We start from the raw sequence: 13,413 nt of genomic DNA, 5'->3' as shown, positions 1-13,413 counted from the left end.
CTTTACCCCATGGATTTTGAGCAAAGGCTGTTATGATAGCCATACACTTGATTAATCGATCACCAAATAAGTCTTTTGTTTGGGGGGGGGGGGGGGGGGAGAGAGAGTCCCTTAAGAAGCGTGGTTCAGCAAGCCACCTTCGTATGCTCACTTGAGAGTTTTTGGCTACGAGAAATTCGTGCACATTTGCAAGGAAGAACACAACAAACTTGAGCCAAAGTCTTGTAAATGTATTTTCCTAAGATATGGTGATGAGAGTGAAATGGGGTACAAGTTATGGGATCCTGAAAAAAGGAAAACTGTACACATCAATTATATTATCTTCTAGGAAGATCGCATGCACAAACACCGTGAAAAGACTGAGGAAGTCAAAAGGGTTGTATTCAAGGAAGATGTACTGATAGGACACCAAAGAATGCCTACTAGATAGCAGCAAATACCTGCTGTAAATGTCCCTAAAAATGTAGGAAATAATGCTGAAAATGATTAGCAAGATGTTACCTATGATGTACCAGAAATTCAGCAAGAACCAGCTGTACAACATGCTGAACTTGCAGAACAGCAAGCTGTTAATGTAGATTTGCAGGCTGAACAGCCAGCAAATCTTGATCATTGAGTCTGTAGGTCGATCAGAATGCAAAGACAGCCAGATAGGTTTGTTTCTAGTGTCAATTATATGGTTGATTACGTTATGTTGATAGATTTTTGTGAGCCATCATGCTTCAAGGAAGCAATGGATAGAAAAGACAGCAAGAACTGACAAAACACTATACTGTCAGAGATGGAATCTCTCATAAAAAATGGAACTTGGAATTTGGTGCATTTGCCTAAAGGGCAAAAAGTACTACCATGCAAATGGGTTTACAAAATGAAAGTCACGTCTGGTTCTTTGCAAAGGTACAAGACACGACTGGTTGCTAAAGAGTACAAGCAAGAACATGGAATTGATTTTGATGAAATTTTTTCCCCTGTAGTCAAAATGACTACTTTGCGAAATTTTGGGCTTGGTTGCATCTGAAAATATGGAAATCATACAGATGGATGTAAAAACAACTTTCTTACATGGTGACCTGCACGAGGAGATCTATATGCAGCAGCTTAAGGGTCTTGTTGCACAGGGGAAAGAGGACATGGTATGTAAACTCAACAAGAGTTCGTATGGGCTAAAACAACAGGCACTACGCGAATGGTATCATAAATTTGATACATTTATGCAATCTCACGAATTCCATAGATCTCAAGTTGATCACTACTTATACACAAAGAAGGTAGCAAATGGCACCCTTCTTCTCTTGGTCTTGTATGTGGATGACATGCTGATTGCAGGTAGGGATATTCATGCCTTGGACTCCTTGAAACAAAGGCTACATAGTAGCTCTGATATGAAGGATCTTGGTGAGGCCAATCATATTCTTGGCATGCATATACTCAGGGATAGATCGAAGGATCTTCTCTATCTGTCATAGCAAGAGTATGTTACTAAGGTTTTGTAACGTTTCAATATGGAGGGGCGAAAAGCCATTGGCGTATTGTTGCCTCCATATGTGAACTTAGTGCATATGACAGCCCTACATCTGATGATGGAAAGACTGAGATGGCCAAGATTTCTTATGTTTCCGTTGTTGGTAGCTTGATGTACGCTATGTATGCTACACATCTTGTGTCATGATGACATATATTTTTAAAACCTCACTTAACATGTGGATTAATTTTTAATCACATAGTTAAGTAAATGTTGCACATGTGAGGTGTAACTGGGATTAGAGTAAATTTATGAGCTCGGGATCCAAGGAAATCACGAGATGTCAAAGACAAAAGTTGCTATAAGTTATGCCGCACATGTACTTGGTGGTATCTAGTGCCAGTTGTTGACCTAGTGTCAATTCGTGACACTAGGGAGTGGCGTTTAATGGTACCTCACGCTAATCTAATGGTCAAAGATGACGTAGAGACACTCGAGAATGGAAGTTGCCTAGCTAATTTAATTATTGGCCAGTTAGATTATTTTTTAGGGCACCAAAATAATTATTAGATTAATTTTCAGTATTTAAAGACTGAAAATTAATATTTAATTATGGATAATACTGGAAAAACCATTTGGAAAGGCTACCACTTGTCAAAAATGCCCATGCAAGATTGAAAAACGTCTTTAGAGGTTGGAAAGATGCATTTTAGTATATTCAGTCTACAAGAGAGAGGGAGAAGATATTGCTGGTCTGATTTGTAGCCATTGGAGGACCTTCTGAGGTAGGCAGGGGCAGGAGAAAACCAATCAATAGCAGGTGACAGCATCTTCAGGCTCTTGAGATAGGGTAGCAACAATAAATGACCGATTTTCTTCAGTTCTTTGCATCTACAAACTGTTGAGACAGGGCAACAGCAATAAATGACAGATTTTCTTCAGTGCTTCGCGAAAAAAGTCTTTAGCTCTGTGAGCTCTTGGACTCTAATACCATGTCAAAAATAACAGGCATGCTCTGATACCATGTCAAAATAAGTAACACTGCAGAGAGACAGTAAGGTTTGTGGAGAGTAACACAAAGTGTCAGATTTTCAATCATGGACATCACCAAATTGGCCTATGGCTGTTGCGTGACATCACCCTCAGCTCTAGTTGGCTCCATTTACTTAAGATTTGGTGGTATTGCTGCACCTTGGGATCCATTCTTTGGAGGGCACTCTTCCTGCAAGCTCCATCCACTCCCACAAGAGAATTACTCTTGGACATCTTTGCTCCTTGACCTCCATATCATATTCTCTCCATTCATTCATTACATTCTTGCTCTTTTCTTTTGCATTCTTGTTTGAGAGTTCTGTTCATACACTTTGAGCACTTTCTTTGTGCAAACGCTAGCATATCTTCAAAGTCCACGCCAACATGTATAAATGTCCTGACGCATTGTTGTTAACATGGATGAGAACACTAAAATATACCCAGACATTTGCATTGGCTTTCATTGAGTTAAATGCAGAATGCTTGAAAAGGGAATGATCAAGTCATACATGCAAACCAGAATGACGTCAAAGTGCCGCAATGCTGAAGCAGATGCACAAACTGATCAAAAGATGAAACATGCGTTCACACACACACAGACTCTAAAGATGAATGCTGAATGCTGAATACTGAAGGCACAGGTCCAATGCTGAATCCTGAATCAGGGTAGACACAAGTTGTGAGCTTCTTCCTATGCAATGGCTTGGTTTTGTATGGATCGAGGGATACTAACTCCAAACTTGGTTTTGTATGCAATCTCCCCACCTGTGTCTACCCTGATTCACTATTCAACATTCATCGATTGCTTAGGAGACAGACTCTTGTCACATGGACCTACTTCCCTTCAGGGCCTTGTTGTTGCACAGGCTCCAATGGAACTTTTTAACCCTCCAACACACTTTGCTAAGTATTAAGCTAAAAAAGATGCATTACACATTGGATCTTCATTAGTTCATTAAAATAGCCCCAAAACTCAAAGTTTACCAAAGTTTCTCTGTGTCAAACACCCAAATTTTGGTAGGATCCACATCTATAAATAGAAAGCTGTCCACACCACTCAATTTGTCCCTCCTTTGTAGATTTCATCGCTCTTCTATAGGTTTTTAGCCATCACTACTCTTCCACTAGCTGTCTAGCCCATACGCTTGCTGCCACATCATCAACAGCCTCTAGGACACTCTCCATTGCTGCTGCCTACTAACTCCACTTGCTGGTGACCAATCCCTAACCCTCCTAACATCTGCATTTATAGTCTCAGCAGGCTGCCCTGCTGTCCAGCCACTTCTAGTGCATCTTGCAATTTTTTTTTTGTGCAATGCAAGCCCATTAAACATTAGACACACCTTCTGCTGTTGACCAACCCCCTACAGCTTCCAGTGATCGGCTGCCATCATCCTCGAGTGGTTACATTGCTGCATTTACCAATTCCAACCCTAGAGACTGCTGCGTTTTGGTTTCCAACCTGCTTCCCTTCCACTTTTGGCATCATTTCAGCTCCAACTACTAGTTACAGACCTCAAGATCCGTCTCTAGTGGACATCACTCTTTGATTACCCCCATTGATTGCTCTACCTTTGAGCATCTTGTATGCTCTTTCATTCATTTACATAATTCATTCATTCACTTTAGAGTTCTCTTTCTTCTTTGTTTGTGTTTTGTCTTTTTGCATTTATTGTGTTCTTGTCTCAATTTTTATATTTTAATCGTGTTCGTACATTCTATGTTTTCTCCATGCAAAACCTAGCATCACTTCATACAAGGGATACAATCTCACTGCACTTCCTTTTGATGCAAGTAACACAAGGATTCTAGCTCAACACAACCTTAGGTAAGCCTAGCTTGCATACCAGCAAAGAAGCATGTTTCGTTGGGTTCAAATCTTCCAGAATGTTTCTAAAAGTAAGAAATGATTCTACGAGTAAAAAACATGAGGTTTCTATGACAAAAAACAGTGAAGCCTGACTTTAGTAAAATGTCGTGCTATGCTATGGGACCTTAATCAAAGTCCTCTTTCCCCTTCTTCCACACTCCTCCCGTCACTCTTGTTTCTCTATCATGTGCAGACAGCAACAACTTCTCAGCTGACCAAAGTTGATTTTCAATGAGAGACTTATTTTTTGGGCAATTTGTTTAGTTATTGGACTTTGTCACTATAGTATCAATTCATGTCTCGAAAGTTGATATAAGAGTCTAGTCTCATTTATGAGTTATGTATAATCTATCATGATTCATTTTCGAATTTAGCATTTTGTCATTTTGTTTTGGAATGAGAATCATGATGCTGTAGCTTGACTTATTCCACATTGCACATGGGTCATGTAGCATGTTTATTTCAATTTTCTATGTGTGATATGCATGAATCATGATGTCTGAGATTGAATGATGATATAGCTTGTCTAAAGACTAAACTTTGACATAACTCAATAATGGACACGTAACATGTTATTCTCAATTGACTCTCATGTATAATCATTTATGCAATATTTGACCTTTCTCTGTTTAAGAGAGAGTTCCAAGGAGTTTTAAAACATTTTTCTCTAGCTTAACACTATAAAATCCCTTTGTTAAAAAATTCTCATTTCTTATTTTACCCCCTCCTAAAAGAAACTTACGAAACACTTTGCTAATGTTTCATTTCTCAACATTTCTGACGTTTCTGGCTGCTATGCCAACTTGTCACAAGCCGCCTTTCAAAGGCACTAATGGTTGAAGTGACCAAACCAAGCATACCACAACTCAATTTGGGATTGAGAAGAAAAGAAATAGCACAAACAATCTGTTGCATGTTGTTTAGATTGTAAACACCATGATCTTTGTACCCATAATACACCACCACACGTATCTTGCCATCACAAATCCTTTAGAAAAATCAGCATCTCCACAAGCAGCCCCAAGCTATAAATCTTGCTCACTGAAAACAGGTGGAAGCCAAGACCTAAGGTGTAAAGCAACTCTACTATGAAAAGCAGCACCATGTCCATCTAGGATAATCCCAATCTCTCCTATGCAATGAATGGGTACTAAGGAATTGTCACCAAGGTAGATATTGCCTTGCATCAAACACAAACTCAAGATCCCATCCTTGGAGGGAGTCATGTGGTGAGAGGCACCAATGTAGCATCCTTGGAGGGTAACAACTCCAAAACCTCCAGATATAGAGCCACAGATGATGATAGAATAGCTGGTAGTCCTGATGACTCAAATCCCTTTTTGAATAACTCCTCATCATTGTCTGGGCTATCCTTCTTGAAATGACCTATTTTTCCACACTTGTGGCAAGTGGCATCCTTCTTCAATTTTTCCGTCCTTCTCCTTGCCATTCTTCTTTGCTTTTTGTTTCAACCTTTCAAACCCTTTGAGTTCCACTCAGGGGAAGAATATTGCTTAAGCCGAACCTCCTAATCCAATCATGGGCACCAACTCCTTCCATATGATGGTATCAACCCTCCTAGAGGTGATCAAAGAAGAGTAAAATCCACCATGGTATCAACCCTCCCAAACATGATCAAAGAGTAAAATCCACCATAGCGAGAGGGCAGTGTGCAAGAAGATTCACTCCCATGTCATCAGAGGAGATCACCTTCCCCGTCTAAAGGATCTCTTGCTACAACTTTTGTAGCTTGTTGATGTGACCTTTCATCAATGCAAACTTTGCAAGTCAAAAGTTTACATTTGTGCCTCCAGAAACACCAATTTCATGGGTGTCATCTTATTTTACAGCTGCTTCAAATGCAGCCATATCTTTTTGGCACTTGCTCTCATATGCTTCATTGCCAGTATGCATGAGAGAAACATGAAACAATGGATGCGAGTATTCAACTTATCCCAATGCACCTGGTGTTACATCCTTGGACATCTGGATGATTGTTAGCGCCCATCCAAATGTCCAAGGTTGTAACACTTCAGCCTTTTCTAAGTTAGCTTTCTCATATGAAGAAAGAGAATTGGGATCATTGCCCATTGGATGGTCAATCTTCTCAATCACTATCTTTGCAATATGATGGGACTCCAAGATGACCTCCATCATAACCTTTAATATGCTGAAGTTGTCAACATCCAACTTCTAAACTTGGGGTAGCACATGTAGAATGGGGACCTTACGGTTCATTAGGGCCACTTCAACAAACATCCTTCTCCACTTTATGGTTAGCCCCCCTTTGGCTCCAAAAACATAGCTAGCTAGGACTTCCTCCACTCAATCCTCACAAGGTCTTGGTCACCATTGGAGGCAATGAAAACACTAAAATCCACCCAGCTCTTGTGAAAATGCAGATTATTCAACACTCCTACGGTCAATTTCTTCAAGAAAACAGATCCAAAATCCTCCTCTTAGCAAAATGAAGGTCTAGGCTGCCCTCCTAGTATGAGAATGCAGGAGTTCTCGTCCTAAGCATGCGATCTTCAAAGTTCAGCCCACTCCAGCAATCAACTATTGCACAGCCCCTCTACCTGCACTCAAAACACCGAAACATTGCTCCTTTCACACACTAGTCTTCATTGGATCTGCCCACTCCTGTAGCAGCCCACTACTGGTTCGATGGTTAGAATGCTCTGATACAGAAGCAAATGCACACACTGATCAGAAGACAAAACATCAGGGGGAGAGAAAGAAAGATGTATTTACATCTCCAAGAAGCTAGAGTGGCCTATGAGACAAACAAATGAGTACACCTGACCATGTTGCCTCAACTCGAGAACAACAATAAAAATGAAAAATGAAAAACAATCAAATATGCTGATGCTTATAATCGTAAGGACTGCAAGTGTGGGCCACCCTCACGTACAAGATGATTCCTCAATGAACCTTCAGCTAACCTGTAGTATCCCATCCTGAAGAATAGGATTATCTAGAAACATTGTACCCTCCTTGCGGCAAGAATATTTGTCATGGGGTGATCCAAGGCAAGGAGTCCTCAGTCCACTAAGAGAGGTACTCGTCTCTGATGGTGAGCAATGCTAGCTTGAATCTGCCGAAGGATGTGGGCACAACAACAAGTTGCTGGGCATCATACTCTACAGAGTCTGGCTGCGTAGTATCTAGGATTCTAGGTTCTAGCTCTACTGAAGAAATCTGTAAGAACCTGCTGACTCACTAGCTCTGCCTCAGTTTATGTACAGCTTCTCAACAATAAAGTGCAGGCTATATAAACAGCAATCCAGCAGCTAGGTCACACCTGTAAATGGGCCAACCTGCTGTAACAATGATAAGAACAATAAAACAATGCAAGAAAATGCTGTGTGCAACCTGTCTGCCTTGAAATGAACTTGTGGAAACTAACTGACTGTGCACTAATTGACACTATACAGGAGGTGATCCTGTATCAAATGACTGCCACCAAAATTTATCATTGCCATCTTTGGACTGTGACCTTGAAATGAAATCAATGTCACTTAGGAGTTGGAAATTTGGTATAAAAGGGTTCTCATGCTTCTGCAACAGGCCCTAGATCAGCAATAGCTATTTCCCATTTCATGAAACATTTCTTGTTTGCAGTCTTAAAACTTATAAGCTGCAACACATTTCAAATTTCCAATTACTTGAAGCTTCTGAAATCAATGTTCCCTTCTCCGTAGCCTGCCCCCTATATCATTGCCATCTGTTGCAAGTGGAGAAGTTATAGTGGTTTTGCAGAGAGAAGTCAACTCAGTAAAATCAAAGTCCTAACCCCCTGTAACTTTGATTCCCTGAAGTAATAAGTTGAAGATTTGATTTTGCTAGATATCTCTGCTGACATTTGAACTTTGCCAATCCCATGGCATAAGCTATATGTTAAACACAAAGTCAAATTAGCATGTACAAATCAAACAGACTATTTAAATTAGTCAACTGTGAAAAAGGTTGAGCAATTCATTAGTTCATTAGAAGTCACCTGACTAAGATAATCATCCAAAAACATGATGGCATAATCATCTTGGCCACTGCTTAGCTTGAAAATCCGCACCACCATTTGTTGTTTAAGAACCTGCAAAGATTAGGACTTCCCAAAAATCATAAGTAAAACAATGAAACCCAATGAAAGCATGAGCAAACGGGGTAAAAAACCATTCCCTGTTTAATCTCTTCCAAATTACAGTTAAGAACATTGCAAGGTTTACTCACAAATATGGTATTACATCAAGCTAAATAAACTTGGTAAAAGTAATCAGAATAATATCTAGGATTTGGATCACTTTTCTATGTTTAATCACTAGGCAAATGTTAAAATTAAAATTAACTAAGGCATGTCACTAGTGAAGATCCTAGATAAGCTCACTTATCCAATAACTTGAAGGCACTCATTAACAAGAGATGTGGAAGGTGAAGTCAAAGCAAAGTCAAAGCCAAAACGCTGGATTTACTTTTTGGTGGATATTATGTGTGGAGCTTCAATGTATTATTTTGGATATTTGCATTAAGGGGGTTGTCAAGCTAAAAGAGATGCATTACATTTTAAATCTTTATTAGCTCATTAAAACAGTCCCAAACTCAAAGATTAAAAAAGTTTCCATGTCCCATAAGCCAAAATCCTAATTTTGGGAGGATCCACATCTATAAATAGGAGGCTACCCAGCCACTCAGTTCATCCCTTTTTTGCACATTGCATCAGTCTTTCACACCCTCTCCAGCTATTGGCGCCTTGTTTCCAGCCTTCAGCCCTCCTCTAGTGGCTATCCAACCATCCATGACTGCTGCCACACATCTTCCAACCCTTGCCTTGCCACCCTATCCACTGCTGCCGCCTTTTGCTTCCTGCTGCTAGCAACCATCCTACAGCTCCCAGACAGCTGCATTTGCAAATTAGACAAGCCGTCTTGCTGATCAACTACCTCCAAAGGTTGCTGCAGCTTGTGTTTATTGTATTATAGGCCACATCATCATCTTCTTCACCCTCTACAACTATCATCCAGCCTCCTACAACTGCCAGTGATCACTTGATATCATCTCCAAGTGGTTACACTGCTGTGTTTAACAGATTCAACCTCCAAACTACTGCATTTTGGTTTCCAGCTTGCTACCCTTCCACATTCAGCTCCAATTGGTGGTTATAGACCTCGAAATCCGTCTCCAATGGATGTCACTCTCGCCGACTATTCCCATTCCTCTACCTTTGAGCATCTATACGATCTATCATTCATTTACAGCATTGATCCATTCACTTCAAAGTTCTCTTTCTTCTCTATTTTTGTTTTGTATTTTTGCATTTATTGCATTATTGATTGAGTTCTTGTGTTTTAGTTGTGTTCATACATTCTATGTTTTCTCAATGCAAACCCTAGAATCACTTCACAACTCCCTTCCTCCCTCCTTTAGGCCTACATAACGCCAACCAATTGCCACCATGGACTAGCAATCCACCCACAAAATCACAAAACTAATCGTCCTCTTCCTCTTGATGATCATGACCAGCCATACTAGAATCCATATCCTCTAAAAGAGGATAGTTAGATCTGCTAGCCATCATCTCCATCAAATTGTCTTAACACCAAATCGTTGCGTCTTTTTAACAGCCAAGAATCCATAGAATATCTCAAAAATCATAGAAATTTTATCATTAAGCCTTAATGGTATAAGCCTTGTTCCCATGAAGTGAGTTGAGGCTTCCCATATTTCCCATATACTATCAATACATCTTGGTTCTATGGACAAAAAAGCATGCCCTTGTGGATATCAAAACCCCTTTGCCAATTCATAATATTCATAATGTTGGGGTCAATATATACTACTAGGTGATGTCCTTCCAATGCATAGATTCGTTTTGAATATCCAAACACTATAATCCTTTTCTCGCATGACCAAATATATGAGGTTTCCCCAAGACAAATTAGTCTAGTTTTCTACTCACAAAAAAGAACTTACAATGTCTGCCTCCAAAGCATTCTCTATGAACATTTACATATTGATACTGATCATGGTTTGCATGGTGACTTACAACCAGATCTTCCAATGTAGAAGGAGAAACAAAGATGGGCTTCAGCCCACATAAGTCAAAAGATTTATATGGATCTGACAAGACGAGTGTTCATTGGTCATCCCCAATGTAATGTGTCCTCCGTAAGTAGAGAGATAGCCAACCTCACCAATGGACTCTGACTTCTATGCAACTCCTGATAAAGTATAGAGTGTAAGGCATATGAGTGTAGTCAAGCCATCTTCTACACAAGTACTCTTTGAATCATGCATCTCACGTTTGCTACTATGGATGAGGATGAGGGGGAGGATGCATTATCCTCCTCAACATAATGGCACCTCAAAGTCTCCCATGAAGAAGCTCGAGAAGGCACAATGGGTTCCCAAGAGAAAGGCATCTCAACGATTGTGAATTGGTTACATGTCACTCATACAAACTAGGCCTTCACGACAACCATGGGATACTCTTCAGAAGAGCATTGACTTTGATACCATGTGAAGATATGCTAGGGTTTGCACTAAGAAAACACATGAGATACGAACACAACAAAAACATAATAACTCAGATAAATGTAAAAACAAAAAATAGGAGAAGAGTAGAATCTAATGAATGAAAAAATGATAAATTTGAATGAGTGAAAAAGATGATGCAAATGTCATGCTCAAGGAGCATAGATGTCCAACAACCATTCTCTCTCGCAAGAGCACGTTGAGGGAGAGTGCCAAAGTGTCATCCTCCGTGTACAGCAATACTGCCCAATCTAATGTAGATACAATTGACTAGTGTCACAAGGACGTGAATTGTTAACTTATAGCCCTTTGGACACTTAAGTTGAGACACTTATGTTATGCATTGTGCAAATGTGAGATTAAGTTTGATATCTATCACGGTAACAAGACAATCCTAGCTTGGGCAACAAGAGAACATTAGTAAAAGTTGTTGTGGACAAGGTACCAATGACAGATCTTGGTTAGAGACACTGAATTTTCCCTTGGAAAAGACTTTTGGTGTCATGGGGAGTAAAGATTTAGATGATTTAATATCCTAGACTAAAGTTTGTGAAACATTTCAACACTTCAAGTTCAAATAGATTAGAAATTTAAAATTGAGGTTGGGTAGAATTAAATGGGGGCAAATACAAAGTGCTATGTAGCTCGAATGTGCATGTGGAGGCCCCAGTGAAAATGGAAATTTGCTAGGTGTCAAGTTTGGAACAGTTCCGAATTGCATCCAAGTATATCTTCTATGTTGGGCTATTTTTCTCCCATTCCGAGCTATTTGGGACAGATTGGAGGGTGGAGAATTGAGCACTGGGCTGAGATAGCAATTGACCCGTTAGGGACAACAAAAAAACCTAATCTACAGCACTTTCTAGTGCTTGAATAGTAAGATGACTATTAAGCTAGCATTTTTGTCACATGAGAAAGTCAATGAATTTTCTCTAATTTGCTGCTCATCTCTTCTTCCTCAACAGATCTGATATTTTGCAACTCTAATTTGCTAGTGCAACTCTAGATTTCTGCTTGCAAAAATTAGGGTTGCTCAACAATCTCGATTGCATGTGCTCAAATCAAGGGGCAAATTTGGGGATTTTGATATGGGCTGGAAATACATTTTTCTCTCTCCTCAACCATTTCTCCCTTTCTTTGATAAAACCTCAGCCATTCTTAGCCATTCCCAATAGATTGAGGGTGGAAAACAGTGCATTTGCTATGTAAACCGTGATTTACAACAAGAGTTAGGGTTTCTCAACCACCTTAAAGTACGTGCCAATTAAACAAAAGCCCAAAGATCATAGAAACTCCTGGAATTGGAGCATTTACAAAAATCCTGATGAAGACTGGGCATCCACATTGAAGTTGACCCACATGTAAGTATTTCAAATCCAATTTAGGCCTAATATGTATCAAAATCAAGGGGGTAAATTGTATCCTAATGTCGCTGCTCATTTGTGATAGCCCAAAGTATTGGAACTTATAAAGAGATCAACCTATATCTGAGTGTACTACACATTCAAGGCAACACAAATTAAAGAAATACCACAAGGGCGCCAACTTTGGGGCCAATCAAGTATCGGCTATCCAAGATTAATGTTGTAAAGTGTTCATTTCAGATTTGTAAATGTAAATTTAATGCTTGCTGTAATTTGAGTTAAATAAGGTCATCTACCATCCTTTCCAAGAAGGAAGGCTGGTTTCAACTTGAGCCGAGGGTGATTTTATGCAATAACCAACAGTTAGGGCCAGTCTGGGTGGAGGATGATTGTAAATCTGATAAAACATGCCTGAAAACTGATCACTACCTGCTAGATGAGCAAAATGCAAATCAGGTTGGAGTGAGATACACAGCAACTTCTGTAGAAAACACTGTCTGTATCAAGTCATCTGGCCATAAAACAGGTTGTACCAGCTGAATAAGAGGTTTCCATTAGCATTTCATATATTTCATGTTGTCCGTCTCTTGGTTGTGAGTTCCATTACAGTCTAATCGAGAAAAAGGATCTCTGATAGTTGTGAGTTTGCATTTCAGTTTCCAGCCTACTTAGTTAGTTTCCAACTGTGCTCACACTGTTCAGACTTGAGTGCAATTGCATTTTGCAACACGGCAGGCTGGTACACAGCATTTATTGCAGGGCAACAACGATATGAGCAGGTTGGCTAGTTTTCCTGCCATTCATGGCAACTAGTCCGTCAATTGCAGCTGTTTGCAGCTATTTACAGCTGCTGCCAGCTAGCCTGTCCCCCTCAATCTACCATTTCCAGCACTCTCTCCCTCTTCATCCTGCTGTTCTCATCCAGTCTACCCATTCCAGTGACCTCACTGACACATACCAGCTGTGCAGTGTGTGTAGGGGCTGATCAGGCCAGCATTGTATCCAGCATTCTTGTGTAGATCAATTCAGTCTTGTTCTTTAGTTTTCTATGTTCTTTTCAGTCTCTCTCTTCCCTTCTCCCTCCATATTTAAAAGCAAGTTTTGGTGGCTAAACAGCACTTTAGTCTTTATTGCATGAGCATGCTATAATGAGAACT

At 39.9% G+C, this 13,413-nt stretch overlaps 1 protein-coding gene across 6 annotated transcripts in view; it reads right to left on the bottom strand.

The window, feature by feature from the left end:
- The window catches only part of LOC148019756 (Serine/Threonine-kinase), a 102,463-nt gene that overhangs the window by 22,234 nt on the left and 66,816 nt on the right, over positions 1–13,413 (bottom strand). For all 6 annotated transcript variants that reach the window (XM_087699912.1, XM_087699918.1, XM_087699914.1 and 3 more), the window contains one exon: positions 8,365–8,457. In XM_087699912.1, the coding sequence (XP_087556038.1) occupies positions 8,365–8,457 (93 nt within the window). The remainder of the gene's footprint in view (positions 1–8,364; positions 8,458–13,413) is intronic.

The sequence above is a fragment of the Lygodium microphyllum genome, chromosome 19 (assembly GCF_053477565.2).
Source record: "Lygodium microphyllum isolate KBCC chromosome 19, Lygodium_microphyllum_v1.1.10, whole genome shotgun sequence".
NCBI classification, from domain to species: domain Eukaryota; kingdom Viridiplantae; phylum Streptophyta; class Polypodiopsida; order Schizaeales; family Lygodiaceae; genus Lygodium; species Lygodium microphyllum.
This window is presented reverse-complemented; position numbering and strand designations above follow the sequence as displayed.